The sequence below is a fragment of the Rhea pennata genome, chromosome 3, assembly GCF_028389875.1.
Source record: "Rhea pennata isolate bPtePen1 chromosome 3, bPtePen1.pri, whole genome shotgun sequence".
NCBI classification, from domain to species: domain Eukaryota; kingdom Metazoa; phylum Chordata; class Aves; order Rheiformes; family Rheidae; genus Rhea; species Rhea pennata.
In genome coordinates, this window is record NC_084665.1 from 25,302,706 (window position 1) to 25,322,484 (window position 19,779).

Consider the following 19,779-nt stretch of genomic DNA (forward strand, 5'->3'; position numbering starts at 1 on the left):
TTGAATCGTGTTATTCTTAGAGCTGGCCTGATACAATCAGCAGCTGGAGCATGGACAAACATGTTCTGGTTGCATGAAAACTAAGGACAGAATAGCACTGAGGGCTTTTTGCTGTTGCTTATTCATCCCCACTTTGAGAGCTTGTAATACAAAGAAGAGGTGTCTTCTTTTCCTAGAAAAACTTGGTGTTAACTTTTTGAGTTGGGATTTCAGTGGGCCGAGTTGCATTAACTTTTATCTGAGTGTAAGCCCAATTTCACTGACTCTGTCAGCTGAATTATTCCAGTGGGAATGACACCACTGGCTTTCAAACATAAGTCTTGATAAAGGATGTTCTTACGGTTAATATTCTGAAACAGGCAGTAGTTGCATTACTAGTCTGAGTAATTAGTAAAAATCTGAGGATGGGATTTTTTCATCTTTTTTTTTTTTCTTCCTTTTGTTTAACTGAAATATTTGAATATTGTTCTTCCTGTATGTAACAGAAATATTTTACAACCAAAACTCTGAAGGGCTTCATTGCCAGTACTTCCAATAAGGCTTAAGAAGCCTGGTTACCTTATTAAAGACACAAAACCTTTATTTTGTAATCCTTTCTGTAGAGATTTTTTTTATTTTATTTATTTATTTATTTATTTATTTTTAAGTATTGAGGAATGAGATTTCTTCAGAAATCTCTTCTGCAACTTTTGTGGCACAAATAAACTTACCTTCTGCAGACTCCTTACACGTAGACTGTATGTTCCGAGGCTTTTGCAAATCACAGATTGAAAGCCATTGCCTGGAAACTGCTGCATGTCATCATCCTGCTGTCCTTGATGATGCTTTCTGTAAGCACAGCTGGGAAATTAATCATCTTGCAGTGTCTTATGTTTGTTGGTATAAGACCTTTTGTAATGGTGACACCTGGAAGACAGCATAGAAATAGCTAGTGCAGATGAAAACTCAACAAAAGCTTATTTTTTGTGAGCTCTCAATAATGATAAAGAATAAGGAAAGAATTTCACTGTGTGTGTGGGTGTGTGTGCAGAATAGGCACAGAGAATCAGAATACCAGGTAGCGATTTTCATACTTGCTTTTTATCGTGTAGATTTTAGTAGCAGCACACTCTCCCTGCCAATATGTATTTTTTTTCTTCCTCTCTCTCCCTGTTGTCCTTACAAAGGCTAGGTCTTTCCCTCCAAGTGCAGCAGTGAGTCCAGTTCTGGAACGATTCTCCTCCTATTTCTTGAGGGCTTATCTGGCTGGCCCAGCAAAAGCGTGGTGTGTGATGATGCTTTCTCTGCAGGCCTCCACCTGTGTTTGGGAACAGTAGCTCTGTCAGTGGGTTAGCATTCTTTTTTCAGAAAGCATTTTGTAATTTCAGAACTTGTTTTATTCTGCTTTGGAACAAAGCCCAAAGTTTCAAAACTTTCCAGAAAAAGAGATCAGGCAGTGGAGTAGCAAAGGAAATTATTTGATCAGTGTTCAATTAAATGGAGGTTTTCTATTGTTTGAAGGATTTTTTTTCCTCACTTTACAGCATTGTGTCTTGCAAAAAGAAATGTATGAGCACAAAAAGTTTGTTTCAAGATGAAAAATATTTTAACAACTCAGAAGAGAATACTTTGATGTTGTTGGACCACTTTCGCCTTCTTTCATCACCCTCCTCACTTTTTTTTCTAAATAAAGTTTTGGCAAAGTTGACCCAATTTTGTGAAGTTCAGATTTCAACAGTACAGCATATTTTGGCAGAATTTTTTTTTTTTTTTTTTTTTTTTTTTTTTTTTGTCAAGCTTTTTTCTGATCGATTCTACTAGCATGTTTTGCTGCTTGAAATAGTAAGGAGAGAAGAGAATTACCTGCCTCTTCATCCTGGGTAGTCTCTCCCTGTACCCTCTTCCGCTTCTCTCATGAGAAATAATTGAAATACAAGCCTAGAGGTGTATGTGCCTGCATCTGGGGGTTGTCCTTCTCACTAATCGTAACTTCCACTTTTATTCTGCCACTCTAGTCTTCCTGCTACAATTTGCAGGGAAACAAGGCTAATGCAGTCATGCTGTGACTGTCCCCTTCCCTCCTTAGGCTTCCTGTAATTTTTGAACTTGCCAGCTGATGAAATTTTACAGTAGGGTAAAAGATACCTTGACAAAGTTTAAATTTCTATAAGATTTGTGCAACCTATGTATTTGGGTAGAGGAGAGAAACCCAGTAAGTATAGCAGTTGAAGGGGGCAAAATTTTTTTTTAAGAATTGATATTGGAGAGAGACTTTATAAATTCCCCAAATGCAGCAAAAAACTTCAGCTGAGATATGCATTTTCTTAGCAGTCTGGGTGAGTCAGCTATGAGGTACAAGTCAGTAAAAAAACAAGTTTAAGTTTTATGCTCACAAAACTGTCATTAAAATCCTGTTTCAATCTCCTCCAGACAGTCTTAAGTAAAAATGTCTTTTAAAAATAAACATCAATTTTTTTTTGTATGCCTTCACCTGTTCTTATGTTTAAATAAATTCAGGTGTACCCCAACTTTTGCCTTTATGTTAGGAATGTACCCAGGTTTCACTCAAATGGGTTTCTTGGAAACAAACACACAGAAACTTAAAAAAAGAAAACTGCTAAAAAACAAAACTGTTTGAGATGACTGAATGTATTGTTCTGAAGGACTGTCAGTCATTATACCACACAGGCCTGAAAAGCAGTATCTAATGGATTATGCATATTTCTATTTGATCTCTGGGGAATATAACTCCCTCCCTAACTGAGTCAGGGTTCAGGAATAGGTCAGTAGAAAGCGTAGCCCTGTAACTACTGTAAAATCTGTTTTTATCCTTTTCAGCAAAGCCCTTTTCAAAGTATCAGGTCTTCTAGTTAACAGTTATCAGCTCTAATAAAAAGAGCTCTTAGGTTAGCATCATTAAATGAAAAGGAAGGGACAAGGAGTGAAAAGAAAGGAAAAAGTAATTTTTAATCCTGTATGCATGTGTGCAGATTAGAGGAAGGATTTTTTTTGCATCTAATGGGACTTGTTTTCCCTTCAAATGAGGCTAAGTGAACCTGCTCAAACTAACAGAGTAATCTGTACTAATCTTTTATGAGACTTGATATCTATTTCTTCTTTTCCATTGTCCTTAATTCACTATATAAAATGATACAAAGTTTAAAGAGCGTTGGATGTTCTGATATACTTTAAGTCTTTTTCAGCAGGAGGTTGGACAAGAACGGTCCTTTCCAGCCGGAATTATTCTGTAAAGCTGCATTTCTGCCAATGGTCCCTCCAGCCCTACGATGTCCCCCCCCAAGCAGGTGGCCGGCAAGCCGAGCGCTGCAGGTGGCTGCTCTCCTCGCCCGGCGGCGGCTGCGCCGCCGAGGCCGTTTGCTGTGGTTCCCTGCCCTTTCCTCCTAGAAGGTGTCCCCTCCTCGCAGGGCACCACCGGACACCGGTGTTCAGCACCACGTTGCCTCGCGTTTGGTTTGGTTTGACTCGTCTCACCGGCTACGCTGGGACTGGGGTCACGCCGTGCTGGGACAAGAGACCTTCTAGGGGCGATTGGCTGCAATAAATGGCACCTTCCTCTCTGCGCTAGCACCTCGGGATAGGAGCGTTTCGTGGATTTTTTGCCCTGAGCAGCTGGGACTTGCCCTTTCTCGGAGATAAACGTTTAGTTGGCTGCTTAACCAGATGCCCCAATAAGCATTGAGCCTCTCATTGGATTCTTTGAGATTTGCTAATTTAGCAAGTGTCTGCAGCCTTGCTGACAATTCTGCTGTTTTTGCCTGACATGCAGGAATGAGTAGCTCTGGGCTGGGAAATATAGCTAAGACTGAGTACAAAATTACTACATTGCCTCCTGAAGTTCCAGCTGTAATGTTCTTTTAAGACTTTTCAGCATAGTTTTTGTTAGAATATCTTTATTCGGTTTTATTTTCTGACTCACCATATTTCAAATATGACCTTTTCCACTTTGTGTCGTTAGTCTGACAGGTTCTCTGTTTCCTGTCTGCTGCTTTAACAGAGAACAAGCAGTTACCCAGTAAGTATAAGCCGGAATATTTAGTACCACGTACTAAGTGATGTGTGGCAAGTGAGGCAATTTTTAAAAACTTGAGAGGAAATTCATATAAACTCTTTTCTAACAGAACCCTTTGTATTTTTGCAGATTAGGCATCTCAAAAGCACTAGCAACTGAAGCTCTTTGTGCACAAAGTGGACATGCATGCATATGTTTAGCGTGATGAAAAGCTTTCCTTCAACATTATCACCAGAGGGTGCCAACCATGAGTAGGAGAAAGATGGTTTTTAAAGCGAAGGCATCGTTTGTTTTCTGTGGTACTTTGACTGCTAGTCTACCTGTTAAAACAGCTAGGTGTAGGTGTATTTACTCTGTGAAAAAGGGAACGAAGGCAGTGGTTTATTTTGCGTGGATGACCAAACAGGCAGCTTTGGAGCAAATTAGTTTTGAATCAGCAGCTTATAGAAGAAAAATATTCCGTTTTTATATCCCATCACCTAATTCATGTTGCATGTGTGCTTTAAGAATGTCTTGCAGGTGGGAATGTATGGCAACGTGCAACTTGTCTCCTGCAAGCCCTTCTGGACTGTCATATGCCTGGTCGTGATTGTAGCATGCAGAATTTGATGATCCAGCCGTTTTCTATCTTATGTTTCTCTGTTCCTGTTTGTGAATTCATGTTTCTGGAGGAGAGAGTTTCTTTAGGCATTTACAGTAGTGATTATTTAAGTCCTTTAGCACTGTGGAGTTATTTGAAAACACTAACGATGTCGAGAAGGAGAATTCATTGTAACAGAGAGCTTGATATTCAGATAAAAGGGTTGGTTGTCTCTTCCAAGTGCTTTCATTTGTGACTTAAGACCCAGCTCTGCAATTCTTGTGCTTCATCTATAATTGCTCGACCTTCTCCAGGCTCCCTTCCAGGAAAACAGTGGTCTTTTAGTAGCGTGAAACGTGTGCCGCAGTGGGTGAGCCCACTGCTTCTGCAGGAGGCTAGAAGCTCAGCTGCTGCGTTCTGTTACCTTCATATTCCTTGGAAGTGATTCAGACAGTATCTAGTTTTTGTTTTCTGCATTTGGTGCTCAAAGAGCTTTTCTACCGTAGCAAACCTAAATTTCTGTGCCCCCTCCATGGCCTGTGGAGGGACTGTGCTCATTCAAGCTGTTTAGTTACAATACCCTTAATCTGTTGAGTAATCGATTTAGGTTTCAGACTGCAAATCATCTTAGCTGCTAGAGGTTTTTAAAATAATTGACACTGAAAACTTAGATGCTTGGTGATGTGAATGTTTACTGTCTTTTTAGTAACATGGAAGATCTGTTTTCACAGATCTGCACAGTTTCTTGCTGAGGGCAAGTTGCCCTGCAGTGAATTTCAGGAGTTCATGTATTAAAGGATTTCCCCTATGAGGTAGTGAAATCACTGTGATTTTTCCTGCCCTCACATGCATTCCTTTCCTTTGCTGTCTCCACTTTCCCTCCCACCTTCATTTTAATCTAATTACTATCACAATGAGCTAGTCAGAAAGAAAGAACTTTTTTACATTACTGCCTACACAGAGATGGTAAACATGTATCAGTGGATTGGTTAGTAAATTTTTGTTTATCCTGTGGGAGAAACTGGCTGCTTTATTCGTTTCCTGGAGTAATTGTTTTATTGAAGATGCCTTTAAATTCCAGAAGAAAATCCTGCACTGATTTCCTTCAAAAGAGGAATAGGTAGTTTCACTGTACCAAACTAAAAGTTAAGGAGACAGAACTAAGCAGGACTGAAGTTGTATTGCAGGCTTGTCGGGCTTAATTGATGAATCAGCTTGAATTAGTTATCACCTTAGTTAAATGCAAGTCTGGACATACCCCAAACTTTTGAAAATATGTACGTAACGAGACGCTAAAGTAAATACACCTGCATTCTGGTTTAGTGTTTTAACTATGATCCTTGCTTGCATGCTTTCAGCAATAAAATGGTTAGCAGCATTGCCCCCTTCTAGTTTGTTGTCATTCTAAACATTTTGTCTTTTCAAAACTGCATTAGCTGTACTTGTCTCATATGCTAAATCCTAGTAGATGTAATGATTTTAAGATATGTGTCCTCACCAGAGAGGACAGAGAACAGCAAAGAAACCAACTGTTTCGTGGTGGTTTTTGCAAGGTGCCATGATTGAAATTTGTCTGCTACTTTTGAAGATATATATAAATATTTTTTTGAAAGTGTGAGTATTTGGAAAATCCAGTTAGTGAAATTTTCATGGTTGACTTCTAGGCCAAACTCTCTGAATGTGTTGGAAATGATTTCAAATGAAAGCTTTTATAAGACAGCAAATATATTTTTTTTTCTATTCTTTGTCTCTAGTATCTTTATTTAAAATGAGATGCTATGCGTAAAGGATAGTGACTGTGGAATGATTGGTGTCCAAGTAAGTTATACTATAACAACAAAATAAATATTTTGTTTGTTTTAGTTATATAAAGTAATATAAAGTAATGGAAACTAGTGGAAAGTTTCTGTTGAATAGGAAGACAGTGGGATTGAACCCCAAGAAAGGTTACTGAAAATAAAGAGAGAAAAATATACAGGAATAGTAATGCTCCTACTTCCGGATTCTAAACCTGCTCAGTCTCAGCTAAAGCTCCTATTGTTGCTTCTGTTTCATTCATTTTGGTGTTACTATAGGGTAGAATTTTGTATCGATGGCATTGCTGGAAATCTCCAGATGCTGTCAGCTGCAATGTTGCAGAAAAAGGAGTGGGTGCAAACTTTATAGTTAAGGCTACAGTTAGATTTCCAGGCAGAAGAGGTATTAGTTCCTGTATTGAACATGAAAACATTATTTCTCTGTTTCTGTGGATCTGTAGTAACACTACTTGCTGTTAATTTTAAGATACATTTACCTGCAGTGGTAGATTAGATGTTTAATACAGTGATTTAAGGGCTTTTTGCTAGAATCCTTCGTGACTGGATTGGATATTCCTTCAGATATTTATTGCCAACTTTTAATATTTAAGGTCTTAATTCTGACCTGTGTTCCTTGTGCATGCCTCTCCAGCAGCAACAGTCCTCTGTGCTTACAAGAGCTACTGTAGTCATTGAGTTTAAACAGCTTGGGAAATAGCTTAAGTTTTCAACCTGGTGTTTCTATAAGAGCAAACAACCTGTGCTTGTAATGCAAATATTGAGTGTAATACTTGCATTAACATATCATAAAACCTTGTGAATACATTTTTTAAAACATAATCATGTTCTCTATGGGGGAAATGGTTCTCATATTTGTAGATATATTTCAATATATTTATGTGGGTCTGCATTCTTTTAATAGCTGGAAGAATTACATTGCCCTTTGCACTCAATGGACCTGATCCAAAGTCTCAGGAAGCCTCTGTGCTTTGATTCAGATTTGGTGTTTGCTGTCTGTTCGTAAGGCACAGACATAAACATATCATCACATATGATGACATAACATGTCAAATAAGAAAATTAAAAGAGCCAGACGTTCGAAGGTTTTAAATTCTTTTCTGTAGAACATTTGTCACCTGTACCATAATCCCAAAGAGAGCCTTTTAGTGTGCACTTGGGAGAGACTGTAAGAACAACATTAATAGCACTCTGAAGTGCATTGGAGTGCAATATTAATTTGTCATTGCCTTCAAAATAGTCCTAAAAAGCAAAAAGACAGTAAAAATATTACTCTGTGTATGAGAATGGAAAAATTGACACAATGTCATCTGTTCTTACTTGCACTCAAGTCATTGGTTGTGTATGTGTGTGGTCTTGCTAAAGAGGATAAACTGACACATTTTGCTTCTTTATCTAGACGCACTACTTTGGCCTTTGGTTTCTCAGCAAGAGCCAGCAAGCCCGATGGGTGGAACTAGAAAAACCTCTGAAGAAGCAGCTGGACAAATTTGCCAATGAGCCTTTGCTTTTCTTTGGAGTAATGTTCTATGTGCCCAGTGTTTCCCGATTGCAGCAGGAGGTAACAAGGTACGTGGGATTCCCTCTGTTCACTCTGCTGTGATATAGCTGGGAGGGAATGGACAATTACTGTGTTTTTGGAGCTCAGTATTTGTTCAGGTATCATTTGGTTCTTTAATTTCCTGTCTGTTGTCCAAATGGGAAAAAGTGAGAGAAGCCACCGCTTAGCTGTGTCTGTTTGGAAAAAAAATAGCAATATTGGGGAGTGATTATACATAGCCATGTGCAGAAATAAAAGGGAATAATAGATACATGCTTAAAAGCCTGAAAAAAAAACAAAACAGTCAATGGTGACCATATTCTTTTTCCATAACCTTCTACTGATTAAAAGAAAACCATAGACAGACAACCTCTGTACACAGTTTTAGTTTATTATTTTTATGTCTACCTCTGTTTTGCAGAAAGTAGGCTTTGGAGTTTTTTCTGGGTTTTGCTAATGCCATTGCTGTTTTTCTCCTCTCATGGTTCACAAAAGGATTTAAATCGTTAGAGGGTGTTAGTTCTTTAATTATAATTCACAAAAAACTTTTGTAGGAATTGCTCTTTTATTCGGGGCCCTGTGCTACAGTTTTAACAATGCAAGTGTTTTGAGTGGCTATTCTGTAATCCACAACACTGTGGTTTGTGTGCATATGCGTTGTATTAAAAAAACAAGAAAAAGAAAAAGCCCACCTCACCCCCAAAAGAGGTGGGCTGGCTTGCTTTCTTAACCAAAATTATTTCATTTATCTGATTCAGAGCAAAGTTGCATCAATGCTACTGTAGACTGCAGGGCGACCCTGGAGCAAATGGATAGGGCATGCAGAGTGGCAGAAACTTCCTAAACCAGCCTTGTCTCTGAAAAAATGTTCTGTTGCTGCAAACCTGAAATGCACCACATGGGCATCATACTTGAAAATAATGTATAAATAATTGAGAAAAAGCATCTTCATTCTAGAAAGTGTAAGATGTGAAGCATTGTCATTTTTGCAGATTGTATACTAATGATACTTTTTAAGACCCAAGTGGGAAAATAATTTTGGTAGAATGCAAAAGATTTAATTTTTAAAATGAAAGCTTTTCATTTACAGTCTTTTGATCACTGTATATGTAGTATTCATGCCAAATAGTGGGCAGAAAGGATAGCAAAACTTGCATGACCCAGGGAATAGGCTTGAGCTTGAAGGTTGACTTGTATCTGTTTCTCTGTTCCCATTCTGTAAGCCTTGGGCAAGGGAAGCCTTGTACTTTTCCTACAGAATTAATTAATGCGCAGTGGGAATGTTTGAAACTTTCTGTTCTGCGCTTCTGCCAACCCAATCCTGGGCTAATTGTCTGCGAGGAAGAATGACAGACACTTGGATGCTATTACCTCTTTGAGCTGCAGCCTGCCGTGCTGATTGCTCATTCTTAGCTTACCTGCAGAGGTATACTTGCACATCTTGCCCTGGCTGGTAATAAGAGAGCATTTTGGTGACTATTGAACTTCACAGCACTTTGATTTTGAGTGCCTACTTTATTTATTTTTTTCTTTCTGATGCTTAATGATGGTAACATTTGCTGCAGAGTCTTGTAAGTGCCTCTGAATGTCTGTGGCAAAAACCGCAGTTTACTAATGGATCTCAGATACAGAATAGACTGCTAAGATTTTCTTTTTTGTCTCTTGAATCAAAATGGCTTCACTCTAGATCATGTGATGACAGCAAACATTCAACTGTGCAATTCTAGATAGATGCAGTAAATCTCGTTCAAAATGATGGCAGTGAAGATACTGAGAATTTCTCATCTGAAGCAAATGGTGGAGGAAGTCTTAGTCTGAAGTGTGTTTAGATGGACAGAAATGTTGGCTTTTAGGGTTTTTGGTTTTGTTTGCTCTTGGTAAACTAACGAACAGTTGTTTTGAAATGGAGACCAACTGTTTTCAGAATTAGGCTTTGTTGTACAAATTCTGCTTGCCCATTCAGGTCCTGTGTGTTTGACTCTTCTATGTTATATTCAAGTGACAAATCTGTCTTGAATGCAAAACTCATGACTGACCACTTCATCCCCTTCTGGGAAGCTGCAGAACTACTGCAAATAAACAAACCCAAAATAAAACTCAAGCCCAAAGCAAAACATCACCAAAAGCTGCATCTGCAAAGTTTGTGACAGAACACTGCTAGGGGTGAACCCGTTACCTGTGGAAACATCACCAGTCCTAAGCTTGCCTGGCCATGTTTGAAGCCTGAGGTGAAATCTATCTCTCAGTCTGGGTTTTCAGTTAATTGCAGGCTCTAGAATTGCCAGCGTTGATCAGTCTTCCTAGATAATTATGAAAAGTCTTCTGAGATTATTTAAACCAACACTGCATAACTCACAAGTATACAAAAACCAAGGGATTAGTTTGCTAATATGGTTTATTCTGCCTCGCAGTCTATAATTCTATACAGTAGGCTTGATAGACTGTTATGAGAGATTTGTCTTCTGACATGAATATTTTGCCCTGCTTCCAAGGCCTGCAGCACCCTGTGTCTCAGGTACTGTCACTGAGAAAAGGGAAAATGGTTTGAGGCTTCTGGGTTTTTGCTGGTTAAGAGGAGCTCTACTTGTGAGGTTGGTCGTGGGCTCTGAAACAGTGTGTTTTCCAATTCCTTTTATTTGAAGAACCATCTTCAAAACAATCCATGGACCATTTATGTTTTGTAGTTGTCATGATTGGAGCTGACAGGGCTGATCCTTGTAAAAATAAGATAATTCACGTTTAAGTAAAGCCACAGAAGCTTATTTATAAAATTGAAACTTTAGTGCATTTTATCATAATTTTCTATATTGTGTAAACCAAATGTTCATGTACATATATGGTTGAGTAACACTGCTCCAAGCACTGTCCACCTGTAGCCAACAGATTCTAGGGGAACTTGTTTATATGTGGTGTAGTGGGAAAGGAATGAAAATATAATCTAATTAGAAGTCAATGCCATCATTTAGAGGTAAAACATGATCAAGAGTGTCAACTGTCACTGAAGCTAAACGCAAGCAGCAGTGCTAGCCACAGAACCACTGAATGGTTGAGGTTGGAAGGGACCTCTGGAGATCATCTACAGCAACCCCTCTGCTCAAGCAGGGTGACCTAGAGCATATTGCTTGGGTCCCTGTCCAGATGGACTTTAAATACCTACAAGGACGGAGACTCCATAATCAGTCTGGGCAGCCTGCTCCAGTTTTCAACCACTCTTGCAGTGAAAAAGTTTTTTTTTTTTTTTTTTTTTTTTTCTTGTGTTTAAACAGAATTTCTTGTATTTTTAATTTGTGCCCAAATGATTTCATCATTCCAAAGGTGTAGATGGTTTTGGAGTGACTGCATAGGTGAATGTTTGACTTGGGTGGGCCACGTGAGTAGTTACTGAGGGTTTATCGGCCTGTCATGTTAGCACAGGCGCGGCCATCCCTCAGTGTGGAATGCTTGTAGCTAGGTTGTATTTCTGATAACAGGAGAGAAGAGGGTCTTGTAGGATCCTTGGGAAAGAAAGTGAAAAAGCAAGACTACCAGTGCTGTACATTCAGTGAACAGCTCTTTGAATTCGTCCTCTGAAGCCTGAGGAAAGGATGTGAGAAAGACTGGTCTGAGGGACCCACTGGTCGTTTTAGTAGGCCAGATGTGACTCTCTGGCTTGGAGTTCCTCACTTCTCTTTCCAAGAATCAACACATGCTTAAAGATGGAAGACATCAAGGTGCGGTGGTGGTGGTGGTGGATGAGGCCTCTCAGGAAAGCTGTGTTTCTTGAGCTGTGGTAGAAGCTTTCTGCAGATAACCTAGAGAAACGTGCAAAAAGGAGCTACCAGTTATAGAGTAGCCTTCTTTTTTTGGTAAAGAAAATGACAGAAATGTTTTTGCTATATCTTCCTCTCAACATCAGCCTTGTACTCGCCATACTGGGTCTTTTCTTAGGATAGCTAATTCCTACCCCCTAGTCCTCTTATTCCCCTTCTCTTTCTACTCTACTGTTTCTTCGGTGTTGGGCCTATGACCGCATTTATACATACCTTCTGATCCTGTTCCGTCTCCTCCAAGCTCCTGGTGACTCCAGCATCTCCTCCGCCTTCAGTCCCCATGTTCTGCCTGCACCCAGTCCCACAGATATCTTCCAGTGGAAATTATGAATTGTAACCCCACGATCATTTTCTAAGGCATCAGTAGTAGTTCTACCATTTTATAATTCCTATAATTTGAAACATTCTAGGAGAGTTTGTGCATAGACTAAAAGGAAGGAAAAAAAAAGCCCCAAGGCTTGGTGCAGAAGCCGTTTGGGTGGGCGTATGGGGGTTGGCACATTAACAAAAGGAATTTTTCATGGAGGGCTCTACAGGCTAATCAGAAACCTCTTCTTAGTCATCCAGCTGTTCTCAGAGTGAGCAGCCATTGCAGGTGGAAATGCTGTGCCAGCTTTTGGCATATTAAAAGCACCTGGGATTTGCATACTGTCTGATATAAAGCAGTCTTTTTGATGCCCTGTAGAGAAGATGTTTGCATAGATTAGAAATGTTAAGTCTGCCTTTTATTTTCTGCTAACTGCTCAGAGGAGGCATCCCTTCAACCATTTATGTTTTTTAAAAAAGTAAGTCTTTGTACAGTGTCTAGAGTAAACAAACTTGCTTTCACTGTGCTCTTGTCCCAAAAACAGAGAACCCACGCACTCATGTGGCTTTTGAAAATGTGGGTGCAACTCTGCTTTCCGCACAAGTATCAGACAATCCATGTTATCTTTTCTTTCTTTTTTTTTTTTTTTTTTTTTTTTCCAGTTCAAAGAAATGACTAAAGTTACAGCTCAGTCCCTACAGTAAAATAATGAGGGTCTGTTTTGGTCTGTTTTCCTTTCTTGGAAGAAGCTTTCAGTATCTTATTCTATCTAATAATATCTGACGGGGTTTGTGCTATTGCAGATTATGGCATAATACTGCAAAATAATACTGCTTTCCATGTAGATTTGGTACACTGGTGTGAGTTGTGTTCCAGCCTTTGCACCGTGCTACACTGGGCACAATCTTCAACTAAGCTCAACAGTCAGCTCTGCATTTTTCTTGGAGATTGCTCTGTATGGCTTTTCTGTGAAAGGAAACACTGAAGGGCTGTATTTGGAATGGGATGGCTGCACCTGCAAAGTGTGGGAATGAATGTGTTTGCAGGTGGAAAATTAGTGTCTGTGACTGCCAGGCCTGTATTTGGAGGGCATGTGAAAAATCAACCTTGGACCCTTCTTTAACTGAATCAATGTGCACTCTTATACTTTGCTGCCTTATCCCTTTGTCTACTATTTCTCGTAGCTGTTTTTTCTGTTTATCTTCTAAGCAAATACTTCTTCTTTTTCACAGTCCCTCCCCCCTTCCCTTTCTTTATTTTTCTTCAAGTGTTAGGGGAGGAATTTTTAAACAGATGTTCTTCTAAAATATACATAGCAACAGACTATTATGACTGTATGAGGTTTGTTAATCACTTGAGAATAAAGGGGAAAATTCTGCTTCATATTTACAGGGAAAAATATTCTGGCAAATACACTTTCTTTTAAACTCTGGACATTTTTTTGCTTCCCCTGTATCTTCATAGTGGGTTTCTTTTTTTCTAACTCTCTGCAAAAAAGTCCTCTTAAATGTCTCACTTACTTGATCTGCACTTTTCATCTGTTTTGTTTAAGTTTTTTGAATAAGCTAAGGTTTCACATCCTAATGTGTTGCAAACTTAATTCAAGTACAGTCAGATAGGTTTTTTGCACTAGTCACTGCAGTGCTTTTAATTGCACTGCTATGGTTGGGTAACATATCCTCATTTTCCAGTCTGGTTTTGTGGCAAGCTTAGTGATATGGAACTATTTTAACTGTTAAGGTGGTAGAGTACATGAGACTGCTTTACTTTTTATGCTTGGTCACACCATCAATTTGTGGCCACCTGAGGAATGTGTGTGTGCATGCACACGTGGGTATATTCGCGTGTGTGTACACACTAGAGTTCAGAATAGCTGACCTGAGCACTGTGGTGACCTCATTGTCAAAAATCAGTATTTAGTATACCGTAGTACATCAGAAAAAAACAGCAGCATGTGTACCACATGATGTGCTTTGGACAACCACGACTGTGCTTGCCTGAAGTGATGGGATGTGGTAGGTTGTGTGGCAATACTTGTTAAAACGTGTTTCTGGTAGAGCTTAGAATTTTTTAGTAACACTCATTCTTAAAAATTCAGCAACATTTTAAGAAGATTCTATTAAAATACAGAGTAGTATTCTGGAGGGTGGGAGGAGAAAACAGCTATGGGTTTAAGTTGGATGGGTAGGCAATTGAGTGAGAAGTGGGGGTTATACAGCAAATGGGAAGGCTGAGTGCTTAAAAACAAAAGACCTGAATCTGATCTCTCACACTTGGGGATTTAAGTCTGAATGCAACCCTTCGTTCCATGTCACTCGGGTAACAGGGCTGAAAAGTCTGCTCTTGAAGTGTGGTTTTGAAACAGTGGAAGCCTTACCACCTTGTCCAAAGCTGGCACTTCGCAGGTGCCTTTGCCATTTCGTGGTTACTGCATGCTTCTTCCCCAGCAGGCATTTCAGGAGTTCGCGGGCTCTCGTGGAAGGAGAGTATCCAGCAGCAGGCTGCGTCACTTCCAGAGACATTCACTCAGCCAGTTTTTAGTTGCCCTCTTTTCCAGGAAATGTCACGACTGCTGTGCTTGTGCTGATCGACTGCGCCATGCTTACGTCGCGCGTGGTCACGTCGCGCGGGAAAGGCCAGGGCATATAGCCCTCCCTTGGTGCTAGAATGAGCTCCGTGGGCCACCTGGCTGGAGAGACGATGCACCTCTTTGCTAAGAAAAGACTGTGCACTTCAGCACGTGTATGACGCTAATGGTCAGAACAGCTCAGTGTTTTTAACTATTTTTAGTTTTTCTTTTTCTATTTTTTATATTAGACTGGATTCTTGCGTAGTGTAAGTCAGTATAGCTCATTTCTTTTACCAGAATATTCCCAACTATATAATTAATGTGTGTAGATGTGTGTGTATTAGTATTTTTATATATAGTATAAAATACTAAAAAGTATAGGTCCACTTACAGTAATTTTAAATTACTTGCATGGATGAAGGCAATCACTTCTATATATTGAAACCATATGAGCAGAATGACCGAATAAGCAGGAAAGAACAGAATATCCTGACAGAATGGCAGACCTTTATCTTCCTTAAATGGAAGATACTGACTGTACTCGCCTATTCCTTATTGCTCAGTCTTTCCGGTCTTAGAAGTTCCTTGCAAAGAGGCATTCACCGTTTCTCTGTGGAAAGCCGTTCCACACCCAAATATATCATACTGAAAAATCTTTATGACTTTCTGAAGGAAAATATAAACCTGCTAATTCTGTCAAATTTCTGTTGAACTTTTTGTTCTAGCCTAAATGATTTGGAGGGTCAAATTGTCAGATAGTTTTTGCCTAGGAGTGGTGGAGAACAGCTATTAAGAGGCACAGGGTAACATTGGCCTACGTTTGGCAATGCAAAGTCTATCCTTTTTTAACCGAAGAACTAATACATGGTGCTGTAGATAGATGCTGTGTCTTGATACAGAGTAGAAGTTAGAGCAAGTGCCAAGATAGATGTCTTACTCATGAGACTGCGTCATGGTAGAGTCTCCCAGGAGAAGCAGCAGGAACTGTAGAACTGGAATTTTCTAAATCCACAGGAGGCTAAGAAATTTATGCTGGAATAGAATCCTATTTTGGTTTAGACTGAGGTTGCCAGCCCCTCTAACCCTGCAGGGCCCAGTCCTGACCTTCTCGTGGCTGGAATTGCACCATATCTCAGAAACCTGGGAGAAGAGCAAGTTCTGGGAATCACTTGGAGGTGCAGGTGGCCCTGAGTCCCCAGGGATCCCAGCTGCCTTTGCTGGGCAAGGTGGTGCATAGGTCCTGAAGTGACTTGGTAGCATCGACCTTATTTTCCTCTCCGTTTTTCTTATTCCTGCTGCAGGAATTCGGTTTAGACTGCAACTCCTTCAACCACCCTGGCCTCTGTCCTGAGAGCTGCTGTAGCTCTAGTGGGGAAACAGCACCAAACTGCTGGCAAGCTAGATGAGCCAGAAGAGCTGTGGGTGGCCACCCAGGCTTAGGCTGGGGTATTTGCACTTTTGTGCTTCTTTGAAGTCTTTTTTTTTTTTTTTTTTAATTATTAGACCTTTTTTTAAATTAGTGGCTACTGCGGCATGAAAAACCACACATCAGATTTGTAGCCTGCCTTGTAAGCAAGCTTAATTAGCTTTAATGTTGTTTTTAGAGGATGAAGACAACAACAACAAATAATGTGCAGTATTTGCTTGGGGTTTTTTGTTGTTTTTGTGTTCGTATTATTGCAGCAAGTGCATTGTTTTACTTTTCAGTAATATAGATATTTTTTCGATGTGTTATTTTAGTGGATGTTTAAACTCTGGCTTAAAAATAAGAGTTTCTTCAAGGCAGACCTAAGATTCAACATTCATTCCCTGTTTATAAAATTTTCTAAAGAGGGCAAACCCTTCTCCCTGCTGACTTTCGTCAGTGAATGGGAAGCTTGTTCTCTGTGTGTGTTGATTATTGAAAGCTGAGCTCTTTGTGACAGATATTTTAAGAAGCTGTTGATGCCTAGATCTAATCTATTGCATTATATTGTGCTTTTAGACCAGAAAGTGAATGTGTTTTCATATGTGTGGTTGTGCATTACATATGTAGCAATTCTAAAAAAAACAGTGTTGCGTAACTATGAATACCCAGTCTTGGGTACTTCAGCCTGAATTCTTGCTTTAGTGTGTTTTAAAGGCAGTGGCTGTCATGGTTAGAAATGTTGTAACAGGAATGGCTTGGCATTAGACAGGATAATATTTTTCATCTGATGAGGAGGAAATAATAGTTATTTTATGTCCTGGAGCTTAGCCACGTGTTCTTACATATCTCTCTCATGATGGGAATAATTTATGTTCAATTTTAGTAGAATTGATGCTTTGAAAGTAAACAGTGGCAATGGTAACATTTTGAGTTTCTACACTGTGTATGATTTATACAGAATGCTAGTATTTCCTCTGTGGTTCTAGGTCGAGCCACCTGAATCCCTCCATGCCAGCCACGCTTGTGGAAGCATTTACGCTTGGGAGAAGACAGTTGGTAGCTTCCTTTTTATCTATCTGGGCATGCATGCTCTTGGAGACCTTTGCTGAATTGGTCTATTGCTTGAGTGGCCTGAGCTTGCCATCAATACTGAGCCACTCTTGCTTATGACCAGAAATGATTCAGATTCTTAAGAAAAATTATGCATTTGAGTATAATGATGTAATAATTTTATTATCAATGCTCGTGATTTCTATTGAGTATTTGAGATTTTTTTCAAACTTTGCAGCTGTTGAAATGGTAGAATTATATGAATTTCAATATGCGGTTTGGGTTTTTTGGTTGTTTTTTTGGGGGTTTTTTTTAGATGTTCAAAACCAAAGTCAAACTAGATCTGTAATACAACAAAGAAATCAAAGCAAGGCATGAAAAGTATGACTCTTGAGTACTCCATAACTTTTAAAAACAACGTGTGAAAACACCTAACTTTACCAAACAGAAAAAGTATTATTTTAAAATAATACTGTGATTTTGAGGGATGCATGAAACTTTAAAATTGACAATACTTTAACTTGCAGCCATTTGAGAAGTGCAGAGGGAGCCAGATGGAGAGAAAATGTAGATATGTGCAGCAGGACAGATGAAGCAACTGTTCATGGTTAGGACATGACTGCAAACCACCATGTTATAAATGTGTCTTTAATTGCATAGAACAGTCAGGATTAAATCTTAACTTCAGTAAGAAGAGCTGAAGTTCTGCAAGAATGAACCTGAAATGTATCTTGTGATCCTTAAAGAGGAGGAAATCAGTGAAGTATTCTGACACTTTTTTTGCAGGCATGGGGGGGGGGGGGCTAATCTGTTTCTGACCCAGGAGACACCTCCCCCTCTTTGTGTTCCTCCAAGAAAATGAGAGCTTTTTGAGTCTTTGGGATATACTTTTTTTCTGTGAGTTCTCACAGTTGGGACTGTGTTGTGGCTAGATGTATGGGGTTTTGTCCTTACTGGTGAATAGCTTTCTGTGGCTGCAAAGCTGTGTGGTTGGATGTATCAAACCTACTGCTTTTTGTTCCTGGGCCTGTGAGGTTCTGGACCTGTGTCCTCTGTGTTGTTGGTGATGGACATTTTATATTATGTGGATCACTAGCAAAATCTGGAATACCAGTTCTTGTCTTCTGTTTCAGTCTCATCCTCGATGACTTGGTTTTTCTCTGCTGGATCTTCCAGTGCCCCACAAACCTATATGCATAGTTATAGCTATATTTTTAGCAGTATCAATTTCACGTGGATACTTTCCCTTTCATGTGTGTTTATGGCAAACCTCTCCGCCTGAAAGCCTGCTTTTGTGATTTGAATGTACCCTCTCCCCTCCCCCCCGTTTTTGTTTTATACTTGCAACAGATTACCTTAAATAGTTCTAAAATGTGATTTTAAATCTTGCTGTAATCTGCAGTAGAACAACCTTGTGAAAACCACTACTCATTTCCCTTTTGAAATGAAGTGGAAAATTGAGTCCTGCTTTGCAGACTATCTTAAGGAGAGAGGATGCCATTATAGACAGGGAACTTCAATTTATGCAGCTTGAGGATTTGTCAGAGGAAGTGGTGTTTAAGAGCATGGCTGAGCTACATCTACCAGAAGTTGAAGTACTCTGCAAGAAACCTACTCCCAGAAATGTTGTCGTGACACAGGTTTAAGGTAGGGCTTGAAGCAACATAGTGAAATGAGTTTGTTTCTTGTTTAGTTCCAATTCTAAAGGGAAATAATTTGCCCTACTGGACGAAAGCAGCATGCCATCACCACAAGGGTCAGTGGGTTCCATGCTGCTGTTACTGGGTTCCCTCTAGAGCAAGGACTGGGCTGAGATGCTTCAGTGCTTGTGCTGTTGTGGCCTTTGGAAGAGCTCTCGATAGCTCATGGATTTTGTTCCCTGAAGGTTGTCGATGCGTTGTCTTTCCTGTTGCTAATGCAGGTAGAAGCAAATATAAAAACAAATAGCTTTGTTTCCTTTCCTATAACATAGAATTGTTTCCTTCAGTTAGACTTTTTGACTTTCTCTGTTGCATGAAGCAGAAAGATAATTTGCACTAAATTAATAGTCACTGACTTTGGACAGATGGGAAGTATCTCTTCATCTCTTGGTGCACATACATCACGAGAAAACTATTTGGCTTTGAGATTTTTTTTGGTCTTTTCTTGGGGGTGCGGGAGTTGAGCTAAGGTAACTTTTTGCAAATCTTTTCTCTTTGTTTCTTCATTTAGTACTGGGATCAGGAAAAGCACCGAGAAGAGATAATGGTAGTCAGTGAGGTTTTTCTAAACCTTAAAAAATGAAACAGCAGCAGAGGTAGGAGAAATGTGGTTCCTTGGCTTTACTATGTAACAGAACATTAAAAATTCATAAGGGCAATATTGCTTTTAAATGGAAGTGCTATTATCTGCTGGAAAATCCCCACAGCATTTCAGAGTATCTGTTATATTGACTTTTCATTGTTTCCTGTGTTCTCAATCTGCACTGAAGGGTGCAATTCTCAGAGCTGCTAAGTGCTGCTAATTGTGTTCCCTGTTGGGATGGGCCACAGGTAAGAGCACTTTGGGCCTGGAAGCACTCTGTAAATGTGATAATGAATGCAATTCAGTTTTGTGGGTGTGTTGTTATATTACATCAATATGTATGTTGTATATACAGGCATTCCTCTGAGCTGGCAGTGAGCACAGAGCAGAGGACGTGGTTTGTAGTAGTT

At 39.6% G+C, this 19,779-nt stretch overlaps 1 protein-coding gene across 3 annotated transcripts in view; it reads left to right on the plus strand.

Annotated features, from left to right (window-relative positions):
- Positions 1-19,779, plus strand: part of PTPN14 (protein tyrosine phosphatase non-receptor type 14) — a 122,119-nt gene that overhangs the window by 45,555 nt on the left and 56,785 nt on the right. For all 3 annotated transcript variants that reach the window (XM_062571825.1, XM_062571827.1, XM_062571826.1), the window contains exon 3: positions 7,803-7,972. In XM_062571825.1, the coding sequence (XP_062427809.1) occupies positions 7,803-7,972 (170 nt within the window). The remainder of the gene's footprint in view (positions 1-7,802; positions 7,973-19,779) is intronic.